The sequence below is a fragment of the Scylla paramamosain genome, chromosome 5 (assembly GCF_035594125.1).
Source record: "Scylla paramamosain isolate STU-SP2022 chromosome 5, ASM3559412v1, whole genome shotgun sequence".
NCBI lineage: Eukaryota > Metazoa > Arthropoda > Malacostraca > Decapoda > Portunidae > Scylla > Scylla paramamosain.
Window position 1 is genome coordinate 6,287,779 of NC_087155.1, and position 27,861 is coordinate 6,315,639.

General features: G+C 38.0%; 1 protein-coding gene across 2 annotated transcripts; it reads left to right on the forward strand.

Annotated features, from left to right (window-relative positions):
• Nucleotides 1–9,291: 9,291 nt before the first annotated feature.
• LOC135100456 (dnaJ homolog subfamily C member 21-like) lies at nucleotides 9,292–27,651 on the forward strand. 2 transcript variants are annotated; one of them, XM_064003371.1, is made up of 12 exons: nucleotides 9,292–9,440; nucleotides 12,361–12,485; nucleotides 13,409–13,540; nucleotides 14,339–14,447; nucleotides 16,729–16,831; nucleotides 17,051–17,164; nucleotides 19,620–19,736; nucleotides 20,361–20,504; nucleotides 20,905–21,092; nucleotides 22,435–22,559; nucleotides 24,122–24,603; nucleotides 27,257–27,651. In XM_064003371.1, the coding sequence occupies exons 1-12, from the start codon at nucleotides 9,307–9,309 to the stop codon at nucleotides 27,410–27,412; spliced, it is 1,929 nt and encodes a 642-aa protein (XP_063859441.1). In that variant the 5' UTR covers nucleotides 9,292–9,306; the 3' UTR covers nucleotides 27,413–27,651. The 2 variants fall into 2 exon arrangements, with proteins under 2 accessions (XP_063859441.1, XP_063859442.1); XM_064003372.1 differs by having other exon boundaries at nucleotides 9,294–9,421.
• Nucleotides 27,652–27,861: the final 210 nt, after the last annotated feature.

Sequence of the window (27,861 nt, forward strand, 5' to 3'; positions counted from 1 at the left end):
CTGAAGAAAAGAGTTCCCTTCAGGAAAATAAGGAGGCCCCTACAAAGAAGTTCAAGCTGTTCAGATTCATGACACCATCAGCATCAACGAGCTCTTCCGTCTGTACATTAACATCAAGTGTATCACAAGTAGAATCCTACCTGAGTCAGCCAAGAACAGAGAATGACAGTGATCCCCTTCTCTTCTGTGAACAGAATCAGTCAGCATTACCTCAACTAACTATACTGGCTCTCCGATATCTGTGTATCCCAGCATCATCAGCTCCAGTTGAGAGACTTTTCTCTACTACTGGGAAAGTCTTTCGTCCTGAACGATGCAGGATGACCAATGTTCGCTTTGACGAGTTGATGTTTATCAAGTGTAACCATCACATAGTAAATTAGACATTACATGAGAAATAATCTAGCCTATAAGAAATGTGTATAACAAGTTCTATATTTTTCAAAGAGAAATACTTTGTTTTCATTATTGCTGCGAAATCCTGTGATCATGATCTGAAATAAATTCATAGTATTATGTAAAGTAAAAACAAATATAATCTCTTACACACAATGTATGTTTTTAATACCATTAGTAAGTGATTTAAATGGTCATATTACTGTGCTCAAATATGGAACAGTGCACCTAATAGATGTAGTTTGTTACCTGTTTAAGTATTGTACTTAATCATTGCTAATCATTATCTTTTTTTTTTTTAAATAATCACAGTGAAATGTGATTATAATAATAATCTAATCCTAATCATGCACAAAAAAATAATCATAATAAAAAATATCAAAACTAATCATAATTTAATCACAATCAAAAAAATATTCCAGATCATAATTTTGTATAATCATGCCCATGTCTGGTGGCGATGTGTACACCTGCCACAGTGACCTCCGCCCCGTCCCAGGCCACCTCACCGTCCCGCGTGCCCGCCCCCTCCACGGGCGGCCCTGCCCCCGCCGCTGTGGAGTGCCTTGGGGAGCTTGTGCGATTCCCCGCTGCTACGGGAGCACTACCTGTGGGCCACGGAGGTGAGGATGTGGTAGCAGGCTGAGAAGGCGAGGGAGGAGGCTCTCCCACAGTGTGGCGCCAGGAAGCTCGGCCGGCTAGCACACAGCGTGGTGGCTGCCCTCGGGGTGGCAAGCTACCTGGCAGTGGCTGCGGGCACGTTGGTGTTCGGGCAGGACGCGCCGCCCGTACACTGGCTGGTCTGCGGACTGGCTGCGGCCCCCGTGCTGGGGAGTGCATGCACCCCACGCCCATGCGTGGCGGAGACGCCGGCGAGACAGGACAGGCAGAGGGCGTGAAGGTTGTCTTGCAGAGGGCGACGCGCCTTGAGGAGTGCTGCTCCCGTCACAAAGCATTGGTGATGTGTTTCCTCACGAGGTATTGGCTGTGGCTTTGTCTAGAACAGATGCAAGTCTGGTGTGTGTGTGTGTGTGTGTGTGTGTGTGTGTGTGTGTGTGTGTGTGTGTGTGTGTTCTGGTATTATTAAAAGAAAGCGGGGAGGAGCTATTTTCCACCATTATTATTATTATTTATTATTATTATTATTATTATTTATTATTATTATTATCATTATTATTATTATTATTATTATTATTATTATCATCATCGTAATTCGTCTTGTCCTACCGTTAGTACGACGTGACGCTTTCACAAATGGTAACCTATATGAGTTGTTGGTCCATGGGATCCTGATCAGATGTTAACCTATGGGTTCCTTGAGGACCTCATGACTGAGGATGTTCATGTGCTTCCTGTTTTCGTGTTATTGGTCCTCCTCCTTTTCCTTCTATCCTTCCCCTTCCTCTCCTTCTCCTCCTGCTCCTTAGTGGCTTATTTCCTAACTGGCTTAGTGACGTATTATTCAACTGGCTTAGTAGGCCTTTTTGGTGAATTGGTTTGGTGGGGGCTTATTGGGTGACTGGCTTAGTAGGGCTTATTGAGTAATTGGCTTACCGGTTTATTTCCTGACTGGCTTAGTATATTATTTGTAAACTGGCTTAGTAGTGCTTATTGGATGATTGGCTTTGTAGGGCTTATTGGGTGACTGGCATAGTGGTTTATTGGGTGACTGGCTTAGTAGGACCTACTGGGTGACTGACTTAGAGTGAAGGCTGTTTGTGCTTCATCATTCCAGTCTAGGAACGCACTCAGTCTTTTATTTGTACTTTTATCATTTTATGGCCCACAAGTAATTTGTCCAGAGGCGCAGCTATATGTGCATAGCTTTTTTTTTTTTTCTTTTACAAACCGCCTGTAGTAGTTGCATAAGGCGAGAAAGCTTTGCACATCAATCATAGTTTTGGGAATTGGAATTTCTTGAATGCTAGCTACTTTCTCTGGTTGCGGTCTGATACCTTGTGCATTCACAATATGACCTAAATAGGAAGCTTCCTTCTTAAAGAATTGGCATTTATCCAAGCATAAGGAAATCTCAGCATCCGCTGAGCTCTTCATTACTGTGTCTAGATTCTCTACATGATTTTGAAAGGTCTGTCCTCACACAATGATGTCATCTAAATACACCTGCGCAATTTGCCTATTAAACCGTGCAAAATACTATTAACTATTCTTTGATACACTGCAGACGCAGTCTTCAGACCGAACGGAACACGGGTATATTCCCACATTCCATAAGGAGTACAGAAGGCAGTGTTTTCTCTGGCTTCTCCCGCCAGCGGTACTTGATGATACCCCATTCTCAAGTCTAGGAGGGTGAATAATTTATCCTCACCGAGCTGTTGCTTGATAGTATGTATGTTAGGCAAAGGATGCTTATCATTTATCATCTCAGCATTTAGTTTACGAAAATCCAAGCATAATCTTATACCGCTACCTTTTTAGCTACTGGGACAAGAGGGGAATTATAGGCTGAGTGACTTGGCCGTATCAAGCCTTGTCTGTGAAGTTCCCATAATTATTGTTCTGTTTGTTGATAAAATTTCAGGGGAATAGGATAGGGTTTAGAGTAGACAGGTTGTTCTGTTTTTTTGTCTGATATTATGGCAATAATATGGCGTAATGGTGAGAGGTTCTCCCTTTAATACAAATACTATGAGATACTTTTGCACCAGATTTTTTTAAGTGCTTCATTTTTCCTACTACCTCCAAGGAACTGTGAATCTACTACGGTTAATAATTTATGTATTTTAGCATATGTGAGGCTTTGCTTTCCTGGCTGCTCGAACTTGCTGTTACTCCACACACTGGAATCTGGGATTCTGGTACCTAGTACTCTATGAATTCACCTAGACTGAAATGACCATCAATGGTCTCTGTTTTAAACTCTAAATACTCAGTACTAGGATTAGCATAAGGAATAATGAATTTACTTTTATTGCCCTTCTGATCCTGTTCACATCTCACTATTTCTGGGTAAGGGTAAAGACTACTCTTGTTGGCAGTGATAGGAAGGAAAACACCGTCAGTACGATTTGCACCAATCTCTAGATCAATATATCCCACCATTCCTGGAGCTAGCCACGTATTATTTACCATTTTTACCTTGTACTGCTTCCATGACTCCTTGGGAGTCTCCTCGACTAGTCATGCAGAAAAATCACCTATACATCTCTCCGGAACCTGAGCTACTCCTACTTTAGTCCCACCAAAAGTTGACTGTAGTGCCTTACCACCTTCTTGGGTACATACTGGCCTTAATACAACTCCTTTTCTGAACATAAAATGTAACCTTAACACTATGCGAGTAGGGAGAGTAACTTCCTTAGAGATTATTATGCAAGACTTTCTCTACACCATGCCCAATATCTATCTCAAAACCTTTTCCTGTGGTTGGCACTGGACTCTGTATCACACTGCTAAGTTGATACGCCATGGAAGAAGTATATGTTCCACCCACTGCTTTAAAACGTTCTTCCTCTATCAGTGTTTTACCCGATCCACTATCTAATACTGCTGCTATGGGATCTGATTCTTTCCTACAATTACTTTTAAACAAAATAATCTCGTCGGACTATGATAGAACGTGCACAATCCTGTGCTGTCGGCGTTTTTTTTTTTCTAAAAAGGCTAAGGAGCTGACTCATCATAGGCATTTACTTCCAGGTCTGGTAATACTACAGCACATCGTGACACAGGTGGCCTTTTGTAAGAAGAGTCAATTATCTTGTGACCTACAGTGCCTCACAATCAACAACTAAAGTGTCTACGATTTGTGTCTCTAAACTCGCTGTCGTGGCGGTGGGCATGACGCGGATGCAGCTGGTTGATAAGATCGTCCTTTTGTCAGCCTACAGTTTCTAGCTATGTGGCCCAAGCGGCCGCATTTGTAGAAATCAACATTTCTCATATTAGCTGTGCGAGATGGTACAGATGGTGCTGGCATTTCCCTCTCATGGGCCTTGAACTTCTTGGGAGGGGAGGGTGGACTGAATTGTTGAGTTTATATGAATGTCGGGGAGGGTTGGCTTCTCCTACAGTAGCAACAGTGACTGAGGGACCTCCTCTTCTTTCTCTAAGTACATCTGCATTAGTTAATTTAGCCTGAGGGTGAGAGTTAGCCCACGCAAAACCTCTTTTTAATATTCTTAACGGTTCCTTGAGTTCATCTTCCTGCAGTGTATATTCAAAAGAAGAGGGAAAACTGCTAAGCAATCTGGTAGCAAAGTAGTTTTTATATAGTGGCTCAAAAGCAGTTTTCAGATGTGACAATCCTTCATATACTATATCTAGTCTGATATAAAATTCTATGAGGGTCTCTTTTGGTTTCCTCTTCGCACTCCTCAAGACTTGTTTTTTTTTTTTATTAACATCATCAGGATAGAATTTGAGAAACTCTTCTTTAACATATCACAATTCAGGTCTTTGTTTAAGATGACATTTTCCAGCGACACTCGACCACTATCCAAACAATACTGTGTGGTTAACTCAAGTTTGCCTGTATCATTCCAATCTAACTGAGTTCGTGACTCTAAATCATTAAAAAAATCACGGGGATTTGTATGGCAGGGAAGGCTAGGATAAGCAGCATATCGTTCTTCATCACCATTCAGGGTGTGACGTGCTAGCGATGCTTCAAAGTCACCTTGTGGCAGAACAACATCAATGGTTAGAGGAGACGTCCTTCCCGATGTATCGGGCGCGGCATATGCCATAGGTGTCGTATTACTTTTACAAGTGTTTAAAATATTTCCGTTACCTAGATAGGCACTTCCTATTCTTGTCTGTACCTGTTTACGGCACAACCCACACCTTATCCAAGATGTTGTAACCCAGCTTCTCCCTGTTTATGAGTTACTTAAAGCTGCCAAGTCTTTCTACTCACCAAGTACTACTACTTCACTCTCGTTACTCAAGTCAAATTACCGAGTGTTTAGGGAGTGGGTTTGAATGGGGTATGCCATAAAACGCAGCCCTAAAAGTTCTATAATTATTTATTAACCAGTAAATCATTATTCCAACAGCACATCCAGGCCAAAGCAATAACTTCATTCCATAACTTATCCCAGTCTTAAGGTCAACTCAGGTAAATAGATTCAAGCCCTACACTAACCAATTAGCTACACATTGTTTCAATTAATATGGAGAACTCATTTAAAGTCACACACAACCTGGTCCATCAGGTAATGCGGTAACGCTCACTCTCCATCACTAAACACATGTATGAACACACACAACATAAAATATTTTGGTCACAACATGTGATAAATCAAAGAAAATATCTTAACATAGTACAATTGATAATAAAACACAGGGTCACTGTATACGAAGGACCACAGCAATTACCGTTTCACATATTTTAATCAAACACGAAATAAACACGTGAAACTTAAAAATCACATAGAAAACCACGACATACTTTGACATAACTATAGTGGAGACTTAAGGCACCAGGAAATTTCTAGCCCTTCATACACAGGACTTCTGCTTTTCAGGGAATCTAGTGCAGCTCTATTATCAACAAAAATACACGCTTCCTAATTTTCATCTTGTACATGACGAAGAGTAGAATAGATGCCATATATGTCAGCTTGAATTTTTTTTCTTTTTTATGTAGAAGTGGCCCCGGCCAAGGAAAACAAAACTGCAACAAAAAAAGACCCACTGAGGAGCTGGTCCCCGAGCAGAGTCGAAAGCGTTAGTCAAAAATTACAGGATAGGATAAGTGTCTTGAAACCTCCCTCTTGAAAGAGTTCAAGTCATAGGAAGTGGAAATACAGAAACAGTTAAGGAGTTCCAGAGTTTACCTGAAAAGAGATGAATGAATGAGATTACTGGTTAACTCTTGCATTAGAGAGGTGGACAGAATAGGGGTGAGAGAAAGAAGGTCTTGTACAGGGAGGCCGCAAGAGGAGGGGAGGCATGTAGCTAGCAAGATCAGAAGAGCAGTTGGCACGAAAACACCGGTAGAATATAGCAAGAGATGCAACATTGCGGCGATGAGAGAGAGGCTGAAGACAATCAGCTAGAGTAGAGGAGTTGATAAGACGAAAAGCTTTTGATTCCACTCTGTCCAAAAGAGCGGTATGAGTGAACCTCCCCCCTACCTCATGTGAAGCATATCTCATACATGGATGGATAAGGCCCCTGTACAGAGTTAGCAGCTGGGGGGGATGAGAGAAACTGGCAGACACGACTCAGAACACCTAACTTCACAGAAGCTGTTTTAGCTAGAGAGATGTGAAGTTTCTAGTTTACATTATAAGTAAAAGACAGACTGAGGATGTTCAGCGTAGAAGAAAGGGATAGCTGAGTGTCACTGAAGAAGAGGGGATAGTTATCTGGAAGTCGAGTTGACGAATGGAGGAATTGAGTTTTTGAGGCATTGAATAATACTAAGTTTGCTCTGCCCCAATCAGAAATTTTAGAGAGATCAGAAGTCAGGCGTTCTGTGGCTTCCCTGCGTGAATTGTTTACTTCCTGAAGGGTTGGACGTCTACGAAAAGACGTGGAAAATTGCAGGGTGATATCAGCGAAAGACAGACAAGACAAGAAGTTTAGCTTAGAAGATCATTGATGAATAATAGGAAGAGAGTGAGTGACAGGCAGAGCCCTGAGGAACACCACTGTTAATAGCTTTTAGGAGAACAGTGACCGTCTATCATAGTAGCAATGGAACAGTCAGAAAGGACACTTGAGATGAAATTGCAGGGAGAAGGATAGAAGACGTAGGAAGGTAGTTTCGAAATCAAAGCTTTGTGCCAGACTCTATCAAAAGTTTTTGATATGTCTAAGGCAACAGCAAAAATTCCTCTAAGAGAGGATGACCAAGACTCAGTAAGAAAAGCCGGAAGATCACCAGTAGAACGCCCACAACAGAACCCATGCTGGCGATCAGATAAGGTTGTGAAGTAATAGATGTTTAAAAATCTTTCTGCAGAGAATAGATTCAAAAACTTTAGATAGGCAGAAAATTAAAGCAATAGGATGGTAGTTTGAAGGATTAGAACTGTCACCCTTTTTAGGAACAGGCTGAATGTAGGCAAACTTCCAGGAAGAAGGAAAGGGGGAGATTGATAGGCAGAGTTGAAAGAGTTTGGCTAGGCAAGGTGCAAGCACGGAGGCACAGTTTCGGAGACCAATAGGAGGGACCCCATCAGGTCCATAAGCCTTCGAGGGTTTAGGCCAGCGAGGGCATGGAAAAATATTATTGCGAAGGATTTTAATGGATAGCATGAAGTAGTCAAAGGATAGAGAAGGAGGAACAAGCCCTCAATCATCCAAGGTAAAGTTTTTAGCAAAGGTTTGAGTTAGGAGTTCAGCTTTATAAACTTATGAGATGGCAGTAATACCATCAGATTGAAATGAAGAGGAGGGAAAGATGAAGAAGCAAAGTTATTGGAGATGTTTTTTGGCTAGATGCCAGAAGTCACGAGGGGAGTTAGATCTTGAAAGATTTTGACACTTTCTATTAATGAAGGAGTTTTTGGTTAGTTGGAGAACAGACTTGGCATGATTCTGGGCAGAAATATAAAGCACATGAGATTCAGATGATGGAAGGCTCGAGTATCTTTTGTGGGCCACCTCTCTATCATGTATAGCACGAGAACAGGCTGTGTTAAACCAAGGTTTGGAAGGTTTAGGTCAAGAAAAAAAGAGTGAGGAATGTACACCCCCATGCCAGACACTATCACCTCTGTTATGCGCTCGGCACACAGAGACGGGTCTCTGACACGAAAGCAGTAGTCATTCCAAGGAAAATCGGAATAACACCTCCTTAGGTCCCCCCAGTTAGCAGATGCAAAACTCCAGAGACACCTCCGTTTTGGGGGATCCTGAGGAGGGACTGGAGCGATAGGACAAGGTACAGATATGAGATTGTGATCGGAGGAGCCCAGTGGAGAAGAGAGGGTGACAGCATAAGCAGGATTAGAGGTTAGGAAAACGTAAAGAATGTTGGGCGTATCTCCAAGACGGTCAGGAATACGAGTAGAGTGTTGCACCAGTTGCTCAAGCTCGTGGAGGATAACAAAGTTAAAAGCTACTTCACCAGGATGGTCAATGAAGGGAGAGGAAAGACAAGGCTGGTGGTGAACAGTGACGTCTTCAAGAATGGAGATCTCTGCAAAAGGGAACAGTCAGAATGTGCTCCACTTTGGAAGTTAAGTAGTCAAAGAATTTCTTATAGTCAGAGGAGTTAGGTGAGAGGTATACAGCACAGATAAATTCAGTTTGAGATTGACTCTAGTCGCAGCCAGATGGCGGAAAACTCGGAAGATTCAAGGGCGTGGGCACGAGAGCAGGTTAAATCGTTGCGGACATAGAAGCAGCATACACCTTTGGATTGAAAATGTGGATAGAGAAAGTAGGAGGGGACAGAAAAGGGGCTAATGTCAGTTGTCTCAGGCACCTGTCTTTGTGAGGATAAAAAGATATTATATATATATATATATATATATATATATATATATATATATATATATATATATATATATATATATATATATATATATATATATATATATATATTATTTTCCCTCATATTCATTGTATTCCCATATCAATATACTACACCCAGCTCGGCCATCTCCACTCACTGAGCCGTCGCAATAAATATGTTATTTTTCCTTGCAATACCCTCAAACATGTGACAGCAGCATACCCTTAGGTGCCCAGGAATAAACTCGAATTTCTTCACTGATAAAGTCTCAATAACCACTTTCACTCTCACTACGAGAGAGAGAGAGAGAGAGAGAGAGAGAGAGAGAGAGAGAGAGAGAGAGAGAGAGAGAGAGAGAGAGAGAGAGAGAGAGAGAGAGAGAGAGAGAATTCGTTTGCAAAAGAAAAAAAAAAATACAGTTAACAATGATAACGAGATCGAGAGAGGACAGTTTCAAAAAATCAATTTAGAGGATGCGTGCTCGGCCCTGGGTCCCGAGTGACGCCGCGCCAAATCCTCCCCACACGTGTACACAAACCACGCGAGGTCAGCTGGACGTGCGGCGGGGATGCTATAAGACACCAGACGGTGAGGGCTATTCTGGAAAGTGTGTGTTTACTTATATCAGACAAGGACGTGAAGCAGTACTCTTATTGGTATTATTTTAGATTTATACCATCATATTCTACAACATTGGGAATGTGATTTCTGCATACCTTACTGGATTCAAAGAAACTTTATATGAGTTTCCGTGGGAAATCTAGAACTTTCAAAACAGACACAGGCACTTCCCCAAAAATCTTTCCTAGACCCGATCCTGTTGGATAGGTTAGGTTAATTTAGTGAACCTGAGGGAGGTCGAGGAAGGCGGAACCCCCCCGGTTAGGTTAGGTTAGATTAGTATCCCTGCAGGGGGGGCCAGGGGGCGCAGGCCCCCAAAGTTAGGTTAGGGGGATTATGGTGTAAATAAAGAAAATTACCATCTTATTGACCTAGAGACCTTGTATGATATTTTATGCAAAGCCTGGAAGCGAGTTATAGTGAGGAGCAATGTGTCACACAACCAGCAGGTGCATAAGGCCTCGCCAACTGACCTTTGTTGATTTCTTTCCCGGGGATTATGGAAATATCCTTTGCTTACTGATTTCAGGACTGACCCTCTGGGTAAGGTATAGTGCCTTGTATAGTCACGATCTACACAATGAAAGGATCAACTGTGAAATTAAAGAACTGCATGATGCTAAATGTAACTTAACCCCACAGGACCTCACTAACTGGCCTTTGTTTATGTCTTTCCTGGGAGTTATGGGAATCAATTGTGAAATTAAAGAACTACATTTAAGTGAGACTAACCTAACCTATGGACAAAAATGCTTGATGTTATTTCAGTTTTATCCAAAGGAGATTATGGACATTACTATATCATAGTAATTTTGGTAATGATTATTTAGATGTGTAAACAGTGAAGGGATCAACTGGGAAATTTAAGAACTGCATGAAGTTAAATTTAACCTAATTTAACCCACAAATGAAAATGCTTATGTTATTGCAGTATTATCCACTTTCCCTATCATCTGGAACAATTTGTGGGCAAGTATTTTCTTTAGTAATGCAGTGTTTTATCAGCCAGTCTGTGGTTTTCTTGTCCTTACACAGTAATTAATATTAACCACCAGGACCCATGCTATTATGTGAAATTCATGAAATTAGGGGTTAGGTTAGGAAACTGAATCTGACATTTTTGCTTCTCCACCTTAAAACCCTTGATTCCCACCAGGCCTCCCAAATTTGTTGTGGATGGGAAAAGAAAAGAAGATTCAAGGGCATGCACCACTTCATCTTTTTTTTGCAATTGTTTTCAGGAACTCCCTGCCTGCTTCTGTATTTCCACCTTCCTATGACTTGAACTCCTTCAAGGTTTCAAGACACTTATCATTCAGTTTTTACTACCACTTTGGACCCTATTCAGGTACCAGCATCTCAGTGGGCCTTTTTTTTTTGTCCCTCCTACATAAAAAAAAAAAGTTAGCTATGACACTACCACATTTCATGATTGCTTAAGTTTATATGCTCTTGCATAATGATCATGAATGGGCCAAGGAGACGAATATTGCTGCTGACAGATTAGCTGTTGCATGTGATGGTGCAATGACCATTTTGGTGGATTAAGTGGTTGTTACAACAGCAATTGTTTCAGCAGGTGTTGGTGTCTTTCTTAGCTATATGGATACCTTATTAATAAGGTATCCATATATACCTTATATATATATATATATATATATATATATATATATATATATATATATATATATATATATATATATATATATATATATATATATATATATATATATATATATATATATATATATATATATATATATATATATATATATATATATATATATATATAAGGTATGTACATGTAAGGTATATATGGATACCTTATTTATAAGGTATCCATATAGCTAAGAAAGACACCAACATCTGCTGAACAATCACTGTTGTAACAACCACTTAATCCACTAAAAGGGTCATTGCACCATCATATGCAACAGCTAATCTGTCAGCAGCAATATTTGTCTCCTTGGCCCATTCATGATCATTATGCAAGAGCATATAAACTTAAGCAATCATGAAATGTGGTAGTGTCATAGCTAACTTTTTTTTTATGTAGGAGGGACACCAGCCAAAAAAATAAAGCCCACTGAGATGCTGGTACCTGAATAGGATCCAAAGTGGTAGTAAGAAATTGAAGGATAAGTGTCTTGAAACCTTGAAGGTAGCTAGATATTACATAATGGAGCTGAGGAGAGATACTGCTGCATGTGGTGGACCCAGCCATCATGAACTAAGCTTGTTATACTCTTGAAAGTGGAAAGCAGTTTCCTTGGTAAATGGCTGTCATGGTAATTGAGAATACATTAAAATATGTCAGAATTGAATATTTCTGTCTTGAAATTGATAGGATGTTTTCCAGAATTCACATAGTGTGCTCATTCTTTTACATAGCTGTCATTCGGTTGATTATTTGAATTGTCTTTGGCAGATACAAAAGTGTCATTCACATGAAGCCTCCCACATTGGAACCACCTCAGTAATAAATATTTGTTGGAATGTGAAGGGTGTCCCTTGCTTTCTTAACCATCTATTTGCTGTTCTGTAAATTTCTTTTGGCATCTGAAAATTGATAACTACCATGAAATAAAAGTGAGTTAATGCATGTATGTGACCTGCCAAATCCAGGAGAATATTTAAGCTTCTTCAGTACTTTACAAGAGGACCACACCTCTCCCCCTTAATTCTCAGCAGGCTTTTGAGGAACAGATGGAAAATGGGAACACAATACACACCATGTATGGCAACCCTTCCTTCCCCCCAAAAAATATTAAGCTTGTATGGATATTGTAATTCATAATGAGTTTTGTTATTCATTGTATTATTTCTCTTGTAATCAAGTTAAACATTAAAGCTCAAGAATTGGGATGGGATATGTTTCCATCATGAAGATTTAATTCATTTTCCAGAGAAGAGGAAGATAAAACAGTGTCCACCATGAGGTGTCACTATGAGGTGCTGGGGGTGGCCCAGAATGCTTCCGACAGTGACCTCAAGAAGGCATACTATAAGATGGCTCTCCAGTGGCACCCAGGTAAGTCTGTTGCTCCTTGCCTCCTCTGCCTGTGTACTCACCGGTTCTCTCTCTCTCTCTCTCTCTCTCTCTCTCTCTCTCTCTCTCTCTCTCTCTCTCTCTCTCTCTCTCTCTCTCTCTCTCTCTCTCTCTCTCTCTCTCTCTCTCTCTCTCTCTCTCTCTCTCTCTCTCCATACAAATATAAGAACTTACTTCTGTTATTGTCATACTTCTAGTGTTCCATTTAGCTAGTATTTTATTTATTTATTTATTTATATTTTATTTTTATTTATTTATTTATTTATTTTATTTTATTTTATTTTATTTTATTTTTTTTTTATTTATTTATTTATTTTTTTTTTTTGTTCTTGTGTGACAGATTATTTCTGTAGCTGTATTATAATCACTAATACTCCTGTAAAGTGTGTTTCAAACATGCTCCATAACATACATGGCTTTTACCTTCATAGATGGTTATACCTCAAAAGTTTCAAAATTCATTGTCATCCTCCTCTTTAGGTCTGTGATTTATTTATTTTTTTTCCTATCATCTTATTATTCTCCTATTCTTTCCACATATCCAGACTGCTTTAGCACCTAATCTGCCAACTGTAAGAGGTTTCGGCTATTTTCTTACTTTCGTTCTGTAATTTTTCACTTTGTCAAATCCTCCTCTCACCCATGATTATTATAATGCCTTTCATAATCAGTATATTTACACACTTTCTTACCCTTAGATGTGAAGCATGTAAATATCTCATAGTCCTGCAGAATAGCACAACAATCCCTTCAAACAATTTTCCATGAATCCAGATCTGTAAAAGCAATAGTAGTATTACATGACTTTGGAGTTGTAAAAATGCTTTGTACTGCTAATACTGCACTTCTATATTTATTAATCTCTCACGTAACAAGGTATGAAAGACGCAATTTCTTCCCTAAAGATAAGAATCCAGATCGGATGGAGGAAGCCAAGACTCAATTCCAGCTGATCCAGGCAGCCTATGACACACTCTCCGATCCTCAAGAGAGAGCCTTCTATGACCGCAACCGGGATAGCATCTTGCGGGGAAAAGGTCAGTCGAGATATACAAACTACAGCCATTTCTGCAAATTTACTTCTGGTTTATTTGAATGAGTAATGGTGTTTTGTGTTATATGAAGAAAATATACTGGGTTTCTGGCATTGTTGAAAATCACTAAATTCATAATGGATTCAGCATACAGCACAGTATTATGGCATGTGGTACTCAAGCTTCACCATTCTCACATTTCACTCTGATTCCTGATTTCTCTTAAATCAGAATTTAGTAATTTATGTGTTTTATAATTGATGTTCCCACAGTAATTTTTTTCTCAACAGCACACAGTTACAAACAGCAGTTCCACTTCCTATATCTTCATCTTTTCCCATGATGAACCAACAGAATTACTAAGGGTTGCTTTCTGACTACCTTCCTGTTCCTTCTGACAAAATAGAAAATAAAGGATTGCATCCTTATATCAGATTCACAATAGTATTACTTAGTGGTTCAGACAATATACAGTACTTGTGGAAAGTCTTGGTTGAGCAGCCTGTGTTGGCCAAGACTTTTTGCCAAAATAGGCATATATATATTAGAGAGTAAACACCCAGGGAAGATTATTGACTGTCAGCATGACATACTGCTAGGCTTCCTACACTGTTTTCAGAGTATCATATGGCCTGCCAGTGTTTAGCCTGTTATCAGAGGGGGTGGTTGTCTCTTTTAGTGTTCCCATGTATTGAAAGTGATGGGAAGGCTCCTGTACCATGGCCAACCTCCTGGGAAACACTCCCGGAGGAAAGAAGGGGTCAGATAGACAGTGGTTCTCATTTAAATTTTCTTTTTCAGCATCAGAGGGAGGTTCAAAACCAGAAACCCTTGACTTGTTCAAATACTTCTCATCCCAATGCTATTCTGGCTTCAATGATTCAGAGAAGGGTTTCTACACGGTCTACAGGTAATGGCAGCATGGCTTACCAATTTTGTAATCACAGGAATACATACAATTATTTTGAGATGCATTAGTAAACTCTTAGTTTACTAATGCTAGTGTTATTTTTACTAGTGTTAGGTATCCTCAAGCATCAGCTAAAAGAAACAAATTAAGGAATTAAAGAAAATGCAAGAAGAGTCACCCTATATTACTTAACCTGAGTAGCAGTCCTGTACTCAAATATAAGTAGTATTTCATGCTGTGTCTGAGCAAATGTTATTTTTGATTGCCAGTAACATACCTATGATAAAAGTTACCACATTCTGAATGGGTATATCTGAATTTGTATTTGATGTATTGTGACAACTCAGAAATGTTCCGTTTGACCTAAAACATATAATCTCCCCTTCAAACAATTTTAAGCAACAGTTATTGTATTTCTTTCATCTCCCAACTCATTTCTATTGCAGGCTATTATTTGCAGTAGGTGAATGCTCCAGAGTCAGAAAAATTATTACTAACAACTTGTCAGTAGCAGTGGCTTACTTAAAACTCCTTTGTACTCACTCATTCTGCTTCCAGATTTCATATATTTGTACCTCATGTAGATATAATCATGCATGCAAGACCAGACACTGTAGATGAGGGAATAAGACTTGTTCTCTTTGAGAATTTGGAGAATTAACTAATCATGATATCCAGCTCATAAGTGGTAGACACAACTCTAGTAGTAGTTGTAACCATTTGCCTTATTTATACATTATTGACTATGAACATTAGGCATTATAATCAGAGCCAGTTTTAGGTGCAAGCAGCACAAGCAACAGCTTGGAATCTCTGTTTCTAAACACCCTAAATACATAAATTTAATATTTTATTTTATATTCTTTATTTATACCATAAAAGTTTACTACCAGCTTATCTTTTATATTGTGCTAATTTGCATTGCATGGAAATGATATTGTTACTGATTATCACTTTGTAATATCTTCAGGATTTTTATTGTCCTTAGAATCATGCAGGTGTGATTGTATATTTATATAATCCTGCTTAGTTCATCCAAATGCTAGAACTATATTTGCCTACAAAATTGTGATCAGCATACATTATTTGTTCCTTATTGCAGTGGAGTCTATATAATATAGATGATGTTAAATCCTGACATATATGCAGTGTAACTATTTTGTGGTGTAATCCTGTGGTCAGCAGTAACTGCATGCATAAAGACAATTTTTGTATTCAGTGTCTCTCTAAATATTGCCACCAGCAAGAATCCACTTACTGTTGATTAGTCCATTGCAGTATTATCCTGGGAGCAGGATCCCACTGTGTGATGCTAAAAAACAAAAAACTAACTTATAGCACTTGATGCATCCTATTCCATCATTTCCATCTTGAATGTTGTAACAATGGAAGCCTGGTGAAGGTGGAGAGGGAATGAAATATTGCCACTGAGAGAAATACCTCTAGTTGTGAGCCTTTTCTCCTAGTGACTAAACAGATAGCAATGTTGTAACTGTGCATTTTTTTTTTTCTTTTTTCATTTTTTTTATTTATTTATTTATTTATTTATTTTATTTTTTTTATTTATTTATTTATTTTTTTCTCATGTAAGAGAGGCAGTGGTCCCTTAGGGTGCCAGTTCCTAAAGAGAGGTCAAAAATGATCATAAAAAATTTGCAGGATAAGTGTCTTGAAATCTGCCTCTTGAAAGAGTTCAAGTAAGAAAGTAATAAAGAAGCAGGCAGGGAGTGCTTTACTCCCATTGTGAACTTTATACAGAGTCTGACCACATTCTAAACATTTTATGGTCAGTAATTTTGCTCTGATACCTCCATTCACACTCACTGGTTAGGTTTAATGTGATCTTAGGTAAATTATAAAATAAAGTAATGTGTAGCTAGTAAAAAGTTACTGACAAACTAAAATACCTATGGTTGCTTATAGCTGGGAGTTTGGTGCAGTAGGCATATAAAAGGTGTCCAAATTTTGTAATTCATCATTTATTTGATTAACCATCAAAATTGTTTATTGCTTTTAGGTATTATAAAAACTTATATATTTTATTGAAATATGCTTCAGTGTCCACCTTGTAATTCTTATGGTAAGCTTTAGTGCCATGATAGTTTAGGCAGATATTTACAGAATACCTTCTTCTGATGTTTAGTATCCAAAAGTCCCAGTGGTTTACTTTTTCTTGAAAAATTATCATGATGCAAATTATTCTTCTTTGCATTTTATTCCTCACTTACATTTTATTAGAGATTTATCATAAAAATTATCCTTGAACTTATCTTTTTGCCAGGCAAGTGTTTGAAAAATTGGCAGTATTGGACATGCAGTACATGGATGATGAAGAGGAAGAAATAATCATACCAAGCTTTGGTCAAAGTGACACCGATTTAGAGGCAAGTAACCATTTCAATCCTGCATGAGTGAAATAGAAAGAGTATATGGAAGAAGAATGAGAAGTGTTACTATGTGGTTGGCAAGACATATGTGAAAATGGATACTTCATCATGATTGGTCTCCTTTAGGGCCATCCTTATGGGAACAGTGTGAATTGTTTTGTAGTTTGTACAGTGTTACTTTTTCCTTATTAATTATTTTAATTTTAATTTTTTCAGGATGTTGGGAGATTTTATGCCTACTGGTCAAGTTATTGTTCTTCCATGGACTTCCGTTGGGCCGATGAATATGATATTCGAGAAGCTCAGCGCATGGGCCGGTGGGTAGAGAAGGTAAGTGCGTGTTTGTGGAAGGCCAATTCAGAGCACATGGTTTGTATTTTCCAGAAATGAGGGTTGGTGTCCTCAGTCATAAATAGCATCCCATGTATTTCTCTGTCTTATATTCTACCCAAGAGTTAGCCTCTGTTTGGGACTTACTCCTTTGGTCTGTTTTTCTTGATCTCAAACTGATGATGATGATTCACATGTGATCTCATCTTGTTCCACAGGGACAGTTGAATTTCCATGAATGAGTAGTGACTGGCATTAAGCTCAGCTCAACTGTAGTTGAGTGCAGTAGTGGGTAGCACTCAAAGTTGTCTGAGTGAGGGTTAGCCCTGTTTAGTGGAAATTGGGTTGAGCATCCCTGGTTTCACATACTCTAAATCTCTAAATTATCTGGGCACATTTGAGGTCTAATGTAGGCAATTGTGGATCAACAGATATTGGGCAGATAGTTGTACTGCTGTGGCCAATCAGTTCCCTCATAATAAAGATTGTTTCTTAGACAAAGACAGAAATTGTCTCAAATTTGGTGGTCCACAGAAAATATCCTATGGGCTAAGTTTGGCCTGTGGTCCATATCTTGCTCACCTCTTGTTTACTGGATAACTGGATTAGGTATGAGAGATGGAAGATTAAGGGAAAGACCACAAATGGGATGGTTTCTTTAACCACTCCATTTGCCAGCTACTTTAATCCCCATAATACAATTTAGTGCTAGCTAATTGTCATTTCAACAAATGGCTGAGATGTATTCAGATGTCTTAAAAAAAGTTTAAAATTTGACTGACTGGTTGAATCTTGGGCTGTAAATGAAATGTTTTGATGAAATACCGAAGACTTTCTCTCTATGTGACCACATAATTTTTTTTTTTTTTTTTTTTTTTTTTATGATATAGGAGGGACAAGGGCCAAGGGCAACAAAAATCCAACAGAAAAAAATGGCCACTGAAATGCCAGTCCCATAAAAGGGTCCAGAGCAGTAGTCAAAAATTGAAGGATAAGTGCCTTGAAACCTCCCTGTTGAAGGAGTTCAAGTCATAGGAAGGTGGAAATACAGAAACAGGCAGGGAGTTCCAGAGTTTACCAGAGAAAGGGATGAATGATTGAGAATACTGGTTAACTCTTGCATTAGAGAGGTGGACAGAATAGGGGGTGAGAGAAAGAAGAAAGTCTTGTGCAGCGAGGCCGCGGGAGGAGGGGAGGCATGCAGTTAGTAAGATCAGAAGAGCAGTTAGCATGAAAATAGCAGTAGAAGACAGCTAGAGATGCAGCATTGCAGCGATGAGAGAGAGGCTGAAGACAGTCAGTTAGAGGAGAGGAGTTGATGAGACAAAAAGCTTTTGATTCCACCCTGTCTAGAAGAGCAGTATGAGTGGAAGCCCCCAGACATGTGAAGCATACTCCATACATGGACGGATAAGGCCCTTGTACAGAGTTAGCAGCTGGGGGGATGAGAAAAACTGGCGGAGACGTCTCAGAACGCCTAACTTCATAGAAGCTGTTTTAGCTAGAGATGAGATGTGAAGTTTCCAGTTCAGAGTATAAGTAAAGGACAGACCGAGGATGTTCAGTGTAGAAGAGGGGGACAGTTGAGTGTCATTGAAGAAGAGGGGATAGTTGTCTGGAAGGTTGTGTCGAGTTGATAGATGGAGGAATTGAGTTTTTGAGGCATTGAACAATACCAAGTTTGCTCTGCCCCAATCAGAAATTTTAGAAAGATCAGAAGTCAAGCGTTCTATGGCTTCCCTGTGTGAAATGTTTACTTCCTGAAGGGTTTCCCTGGAGATACTCTCATTTTATTACAGAATGTGCAAGTGTTACTCATGAGTGGAATGATGTGCAGGGCATTATAGGACACATGAGTGAATGGTGAATGTTGTGTATCTTTTTTCATCCCACAAGACAATATAGTGGACTTGTCTTCATATTTTTGCATGATATAACAGCATGTTTTAACATGAGAGTTTCAAACACACATATTCAAGGGATTTATATCACAACATGTGATGGAGGACATGTTGTGACCCCACACTCATGTAGTGATGCTGATATAGAGTGGGTTAAATAGAGATTTTTGTGCTTTTTTAATTGAAGCATCTAGTTATGACAGTTAAATTGTTGCAGACTGAAGTTATGCAGACTTAGGATTTGTTTTCTGATATTTAAAAAAATGTTGCTTATACCATTCCTCTGCACAGCACCTTGCAGTGATGTAGCCTTAAGAGCCTCTCAAAGAGATTCATTCACATCTGATCTAATTAACTAGTCTTATCAGGTGCAGGAAAGGTAGTAGGTGTATTGTGGTGAAGTAGATGTAAACTTGTTCTACTGTCAGGCTTGTATGTACTTATTAGTTTTACAAAATACAAATCAGTGGTACCAAGCAAAGTAATTGCCTTTTAAATATTAAACATGTGAAGCATGAAAAGAAAAGGTAAGATAATTTTCCCCTTTTTACCAGAAAATTGAGAAGGACAACAACAAGGCTCGTCAGAAAGCTCGGAGACAGTTCAACGAAGAAGTCAGAGCTCTTGTGGCATATGTCCGGAAGAGAGACAAGCGATGGCTGGAACGAAAAGTGAGCCAACCATTCTTTCATGTGTTTGCCTTTAAATCAGTATCTGTATCTATTCTCTCTAGCTGAGACATAACCCCCCACTTGATAATTTTCTTTCTTTTATTTGTCTCTGGCACTGCTTCCTTTGTAAATCCCTTCTAGGGAGGAATATGAGTTAAATTCCCATTCTCTGGTCTTACAGGCCCCTGTCTGCCTTTCAGTACCTTTCCATACTTTGGTCCTTGATTCTTACAGTTCCTTATCTGTCTTTTGGTACCTTTTCATAGTCTATACCTTGATTCTTAGTCCCTTATCTACATTTCATTCTTTATCTATCTTTCTATTATATCATTCACCTGACATCTTTTATAGATTATCATATCGTATCTGCCACTAAATACATTTAAATCCTAATTATTTTATCCATATAGCAATTTCATGATTTTTGTATATTTTTTTTCCTTTGTAGATATATTCTTTCACCTTCAACATACACAGAGTGCTCATCTCTTATAAGTGTGAATTTAATTCAGTGAAGGATTGGAAGGATGAACATCACTAATTTCCAGTTACATTTCTTTCTGTATTTTATTTCTTAGTAATGGTCATCATTACAGATATCTTGAATATTTTCTTTTAAAACAGAAACAAATTAATGCCAAGATCGCAGAAAATGCCCAGAAGCAGCTAGCATGTCAGCAGAGGCAGAGAGAGGAGCGGCAAAAGTCAATGAAGGAAGATGTGGAGCAGGAGAGAGCAAATCTTGCAGCTTATGAAGAACAGCTCAAGGTTCGTTTTAAGTTTGAAGATACCTCCTCTAATGGTAGGAGTGTTAGGGTGCTCCAATAGTCATTTGAACATTGATACTTCTTTATTCTTATTAATGTTAATCAGTAAGGGATGCTGAACTTTATAGATATCAGTGACATAATAAAAATCAAAATGGAGAAAGTGCTGCGATGGATTGAACACTGTTGATCATGTGAAGCAACTAACCTGGGAAAATTTCTGAATAAAATGAGAGAAGTTGGTAAAAGGAACAGCTTTTCACTGTCACCTCACCACCCAGCTTTGCATTACATCATTCATCTGCAGACTGTTGGGCTCTCATTGGTACCACTTATTATAAATTTTCTCCCCTAGATGCAGTATACAAAGTTTTCATCTTCATTTGCTTTTTCTCTTCCAGCAACTAGAGGGACAATTTGCTCGTGAATGGGGACTGACAGACAGTGAAGACAGTTACCACAGTGAGGAGGGAGAGGCCCAGGAGGAGACTGAAGGAGTTGCAGAGAACCAAGAGATTGGAGAGGGGGAGCTGCTGCTGGATGATCTTTATTGTGTTGCCTGCAACAAATCGTTCAAAACAGAAAAAGCGTAAGGTTCTTTTGGCAAGGTTTATATCACTATACAATATACTTCAAAGTCAAGTTATCACTTAGGATTGAACTTTAAGTAACACAACACAACTTTAACTTTAAAAAGTTATGAAAATTGACATTTTGTACAATTACAACAGATTCAAAGTTGTATATAAACAAGCTTATATGTTCCTCACTGATGGTATTGATCATTTAGGTAATGAAACAAATTATGAACATCAGTTCTGCAGTTTTATACATGTATTTATCTGTTATTCTTTATGTTGATGCCACTTCCTGAAATATCCTCCCTTGAACTTGTCCATAATAGGATTGTACAGGGCAGCAGCCTCAGAAATTGGACAGCTTAAGTCCCTTTTATATGATGCCATGTTAAGTTTTCAGTAATTTAAATATAACCGTTCAGACATGGCTGTGCCACTACATCTGGCAGCACATGCAAATTTGTGGTGGCAAAGCAAAGTATTTTTGTGTGTAGCTGAGCATGTGGAGCCCAGAAAAATTAATACGCTACCATTCTAGTGTCATCTAAAAGAGCTTAGTGGGGATTGGATGAAGGGGGCTTTAACCATTAGCTTGATTAAAATAAAAATTAATATGCCAAGTCTGTATTTGCTGCATAATTTAAGTTATGATATAGATACAAAATATCCAGTCTGTTGCTATGACTTCCAGATACTAATTTAGGTAAAAATTTTGAGTTTGACCTCACATTTTATTACATTTCTCTCACTTTCTTCTGCAAATCTTATTATAACTTGCATATATTTTGTGATTTCTTACTATTTTTTTCATTATATAGATGTTATGAAATTACAAGTGAAGCAGAGTTTTTCTATGGAGGTTGTTACATTTTGAGCAGTCTGGCCTGGCCTGACCCAACTGTAACACTTTTTCAAATGCTAATATCTCCTGAACTACCCAGCTGATCATAACTAAATTTACATTATATGATAGCATAACTCTATCAATTTTTATATGATATATATTTCATCTCTTCTATTTACTGAAGTTAATGTGCAACTTGCAAAAAGTAGAAGGTTCTTGAAAATGTTATTTTATAAATTAAACGTCAGTTTTCTGCAATTTTTAACCAACTTTTGTTTGTCTCAACAAAGGCAGACACACCATTGAACACAGAATTAAATTTCCTATCCAACAGTATATAGCACAATCATTTGATCTCTTGCAAAGTTTTTCGCTAGAGTGATTTGAATAGTAGCCAAGTGCTCAATGTGTGGGGTGCTTCTACTGTTTCGTTACTGACAGCTGCCCTCATCAATTGCCTTCCAGGCATTTTACTGCTATTATTTATAAGTTAATGTGTTGTATTTCAGTATGGAAAATCACCAACGATCTAAGAAACACAAAGAGAACTTGGAGGCATTGAAAGCTGCTATGAATGCAGAGGATAGAGCATTCTTCAACTCCAGTACTTTTGACAATGAAGCTGAGCAACAAAGTGAGTACATTAGATTTTTTATTACACATTCAGATCTGGACAGCATAATTTCTGTCAAACACAGTAGCACTTACTAACAAACATTCACAGAAAAAACACTACAAAGAGAATAGTTTAAATAGAATGATAATTACCAAAGTCTATTGGAAAATCTAAAAAGTTATAAAAATAGCAGGTATTATTTTGTTGATTGATTACTTTATATGTTTTAGATCATGGGAGTAACCTGCATGTCTTGAACTGCAAAGTTTCAGTAGAACAGCAAAGAATACAGCTAATTAATGTCCTTAATTTAAAGAAACATCAAGGCATTATTAATAAACACCATTGATTTATAGATTTTAAATTATTCAGTTTTAGTCACAGGGAACCATGTATTTATATGTTTGCTTATACTGTTGGCTTTCTCTTGTACAGATAGAGAGGCACATAAAGAAAAGAGTGCTCACAAACATTTAAAGTAAACATCTTTACTAAACCAACATCTCCCCAATAGAGCATCTCTTTCATCAAAATTAAACATGACATTGTGAAACAGTTTCATGAATACAGAAATTAAATGTAAACCATAACCTACAGGAGAGATCTCCTATATCTGCATTCAGTACAAGGATGATAATAGCACAAAACAAATTGTAAGGAGGCAAGATGCTTGAATGAAGTATTAAGCCTTGTTTGAATTAGATGCCTTTAATCATTTGATTAGGATTGGCTCTCAAAAATGGTTAAGTACAAGTGTCAGTTACAAATTACTGTTTAACAAACACTCCCCTGGTTTATAACTCATGATGGCTTGTGGTTATCTGTTTGTCTGAATGCCTTGACCTTATCAAGAGAGATAAGTGATCATCAGTTGTACAGCAATTTAGAACACTTCATTCAAAGGCTTACCACTTTCTAACTTAAGCCTCTTTGACTCAGTGCTTCATTGACTCCATCTCCCTCTCCCTTTCTTGGTCTTCCCATGATTGTCACTTACTCAAGATTTATGCTTTTTCATGCTCTACCTTTCCTCCATTCTTCATAAAAGACCGTGCCATTTCAGCACTCCCTGATCTGTTCTCTCTCCCTCAAGTTAGCCAATTTCCCACACTCTCACATGAAATAGCTCAGCAACACTTCTGTCTTTTTATTTGACCTTGCATTCAGCACCTATAAGAACAAAAGAACATAATAGAAACTGCATGAATCCAACAGGTCTCCATGTACCTCAGTGAGATTTTTTTTTTTTTCCTCTCTTTTTGTTTCCCTTGGCCAATGACACCCTTACATAAAAAAAAAGTAGCATTTCCTGTATAAAATATACCTACCTATATGGACTTATCATCCCTATTCACAAATTTGCCTCAGTTTTTAAAGTTCCCTCATGCCTCATAGTATATAAAATAATTAGTACTATAATTCTGTCAGACATTCTTATATTTGCTTTTACAGACAGAACACTTGAATTCCAAACCTTTTTCAATATTCCCTAAACCCTAGTTCCTTCTTCCACCCAGTAGTACATCTTTGCCTCAGTGTCCGCATCCAAATATCAAATTCCAACTTCCTTTCCCTTTTAGGTGAGGAAGGTGCTACACCAGCTCAAAAATCCTCAAAAAAGAAGAAAAAGAAGAAGAAATCCTCACAGGAAAGCCCATCTGTTCTTCTTACCACAGACTCCATTGGTCGTAAAAAGGAAAACAGGAGGAAAGATTTGAGCAACCCAGTATTTAATGGATTTTCATCAGAGGAGAGTGACGAGGAAACAGAAGTGAAGCTTATGGATGTAAATAAAGGTTTAGATGCAAATGGTACTCCTTTGGAAACTGACAATAATGTAAGCAGTAATACCTTAAACTGTGACAGATGTAGTGATTCTGAGGAAGTTTTAAATGAACACTCCAGTTCAGTGAAATCTACTTCATGTGTTAAGGAAGACCAAGAGAAAAAAGATCAGGAGGATGATGAAGAGATACAAGAGGCAAAGCCAAAATTGAAAGGCAAAAAAGCTAAGGATGCCAGGAAACGAGCCAAGGAGGCTAATGGTGCTGCGGAAGTAAAGGTCAGTGCAGCTTGTACTGTACAGTCAAGTGATATTCAAACCTAGCATAATTTTCTTTTCTTTGGGAAAATAATATATGTGGTATTGGTGGTAGATCTGAATGCTAGAGTATGGAATGTAACAGTTGGAGGTGTAGTTGGTATACATGGTTTGCTTGGAAGAAACAAGAAATGGAGGAAGAATTATCAGGCTGTGCGTTGAGTAAGAATTGTGTTTAGAAATACTCTGTTTAAGAAATAATTATAATTGGATTTTGGTGAGAGTAAAGAGGATGAAAGGCTTGTTGTGTTTAGAAATGTTATAAAAAGTAAAGGGGATAAAAACTGAGAAAGCTGCAGGTGTGGATGGATGTGTAGTCAGCGGTTTGAAGAATAGCAGTGTGACTGATGTTGGTTGGTTAGAAAGCTTATTAAATGTTTACTTTATTAGCAAGATGGTGCCACTTGACAAGGTGAGTGCATGCATGATTATGATTTCTTTTAACAAGGATAAGGGTGATAAGTATGAATGTGGCAGTTTTAGGGATCAAGTCTTGAGACCAGTAAGAAAGGCTACTGAGGGAATACTATGTAAGAAACAGTACGGCTTTAGAAGAGAGAAGGGATGCATTCACCAGGCATCTGTGGAGACATAGACATGTATTTGGCTAAATGTAAGGACATGTTCTGGGCATTCATAAATTTAGAGGAAGTATATGAGGGAAAATAGGGAAAGTTTTCTTGTGAACATATATATTATAGTATAGGTATGTATTGTTTCTCATATATATATATATATATATATATATATATATATATATATATATATATATATATATATATATATATATATATATATATATATATATATATATATATATATATATATATATATATATATATATATATATATATATATATATATATATATATATATACACACTGTGTGTGTGTGTGTGTTGGCAGCAGCATTTATTAACTTCTCTTGTATTATAAGGACAGGAAATAGTGCCATGCTTGATTCTGTTATGTAGTGGAGGTGAACAGCATTCCACAAGTCCTGCGACTATAATGAGGACTGTTGTTAGAAGGAAAGAGAGAGGAACTAGGGCTATGTTGAGGGGAAGAATATTTTGAGCTGTTGTGAGATAAAGAGGAATTAGGGTTTTGGTGAGAGATATAAGTGGCTGTGGTTTCTTAATTTATACTGCATATACATCTGTGGGCTGTATATATATATATATATAGAGAGAGAGAGAGAGAGAGAGAGAGAGAGAGAATGCAGGAGAGAAAGAGAAAGTTAAATTGACTGCAGAATAAATTTAGACATAGAAAAAAGATTGCACTTGAAAACACATACAAATAATTTCATGTCGCATATCTCCCCACCCTTTTAACCCACGGAGTGCCAACCTGTTTAACTGTGGATCTGCCTGTGATGTCAGACAATTTTTTTTATTTATTAATTTATTTTATTTATTTTATTTATGCACTGAAAAATCCTAAATGATGTAAAGATAGTGGGAAAATATGTAAAAAGGGGGTTTAGCAAAGTGAAAAAAATCTTAAACCCACATTATAAGTTGCTTGACGTGGGTGCATATAATGTGACGAACAGTAATGCCAGTGGTGTTCGTGGTGCTAGCAATTTGTGGCCACCACCAATGCTTATGAATGGTGTTATGTAACCCCAATAATGGTAAATCACCATGCCAATGTATATATGATTGGTAGGCTACTTGTAGTAAGTGAGGGAATGAGGGTTGACATTACATTATTCACCTCACTGAATGATTAGTAGGCTAATGGAATTTGCATGTGATTGAGTGTGTGGTTGCACTTGAAGAAAAGAAATATATGATTCACAAGCAGTACTGAATTATTTTAGAAGTGATGTGTGTAGTACTCTCTGAAGCAGCACTCCAGGCACAACCCTATATCACACTCATTACTCTGAAATCAGGAGTCAGTGCACTTCCAAGGGCATTTTGTCATGCGGATACTTACATATCCACAGGCTAGAGTAAGGTCTGGAGTACACACAGTCTGTTGTCTGTTAATTTCAGTTGACAAGTGAACATTCTAGACTTTTTTTTTAAACTGCTGCTGTTAATTCACGGCACTGGCACTGAGTGTGGGTATGTGAGACATAAATTTATGGTGTTGGCATTAGGTGTGTTAACTGAAGGAAGCCACTGAATCCACTTAACAATATTACAAAACACTTGAATCCACACTGCTCACAAAGTTGGCAATGTAAATGCTAAATACTAAATGCAAAATACTACTGAAGTTGTGGACTTCAAAGATGTATTAAAGTGGCAGATACAACTAGATGCACAAGCAGTCACATTGAGAGTTCCATGAGCATTTATAGGATCTGAGAGGTTTACTGGCTTGTGTATTGCACTTGTTAGTTGCCTTATTTATAATAGCTCTCTCTCCCAACATAAAGGTGGTGAATATACAACATAAATCTACTCATATTCAAATGTATCTAAGTTGTTTTTTCATTTTTTATGAATTTTCATTCACAGCCACTGTATACAATAGATTTTGATTTGATTTTAGCCACAAACTACCCTACCATGGGAGGATTTTTATTTTATTTCAACTACAAGCCACCCTGCCATGGCAGGATATAGTACGAAATTTAACCCTTGTGTTTCTCACAGGAGACAACCCAGTGCACTGTGTGTGGCGGTGTGTTTCCTTCCAAGAACAAGCTTTTCCAGCACATCAAGAAGGAAGGTCATGCAGCCCTCAAAACAGTGGGGAAGGAGGCCAAAGCAGCGGGGAAAGAAACCAGGAGAAAAGTCAAAGGAAATTAATCAATTGTTAAAGTAGTGTGTTCACTTTCTTGCTTATCTTGAAATGTTTTTATGATGACTTGGTCAAATAGCTTTATTTTGTTGGCAAAATATATCAGTTACTAATCCCGTGCAAAACAAAATGTGATAATAAGATACTCGTATACTCTTAATGATGGATGTTTTGTGAAGTTTCCTCCTGTAGTAAAAAATTTTCACTAACAAAACCTTTGCCTATCAAATTTTTTGGAGAAAGAGAATGATTATCAATTGTTCCTTGACATTTTTAGCTACTATACATCTGAAATATTGATTATCTTCATGAACTGCACATTGTACATAAGGTATTTTTACAAGGGGAAGATTAGTGAGTGAATTTGGAGAAGTGTTTGAAAGGAGGAAATTGAGTAAAGCAATGAAGTGCATGAAGGAAATAGAATGTAGGAAGATTATTGTAAGTGTCTAGGATC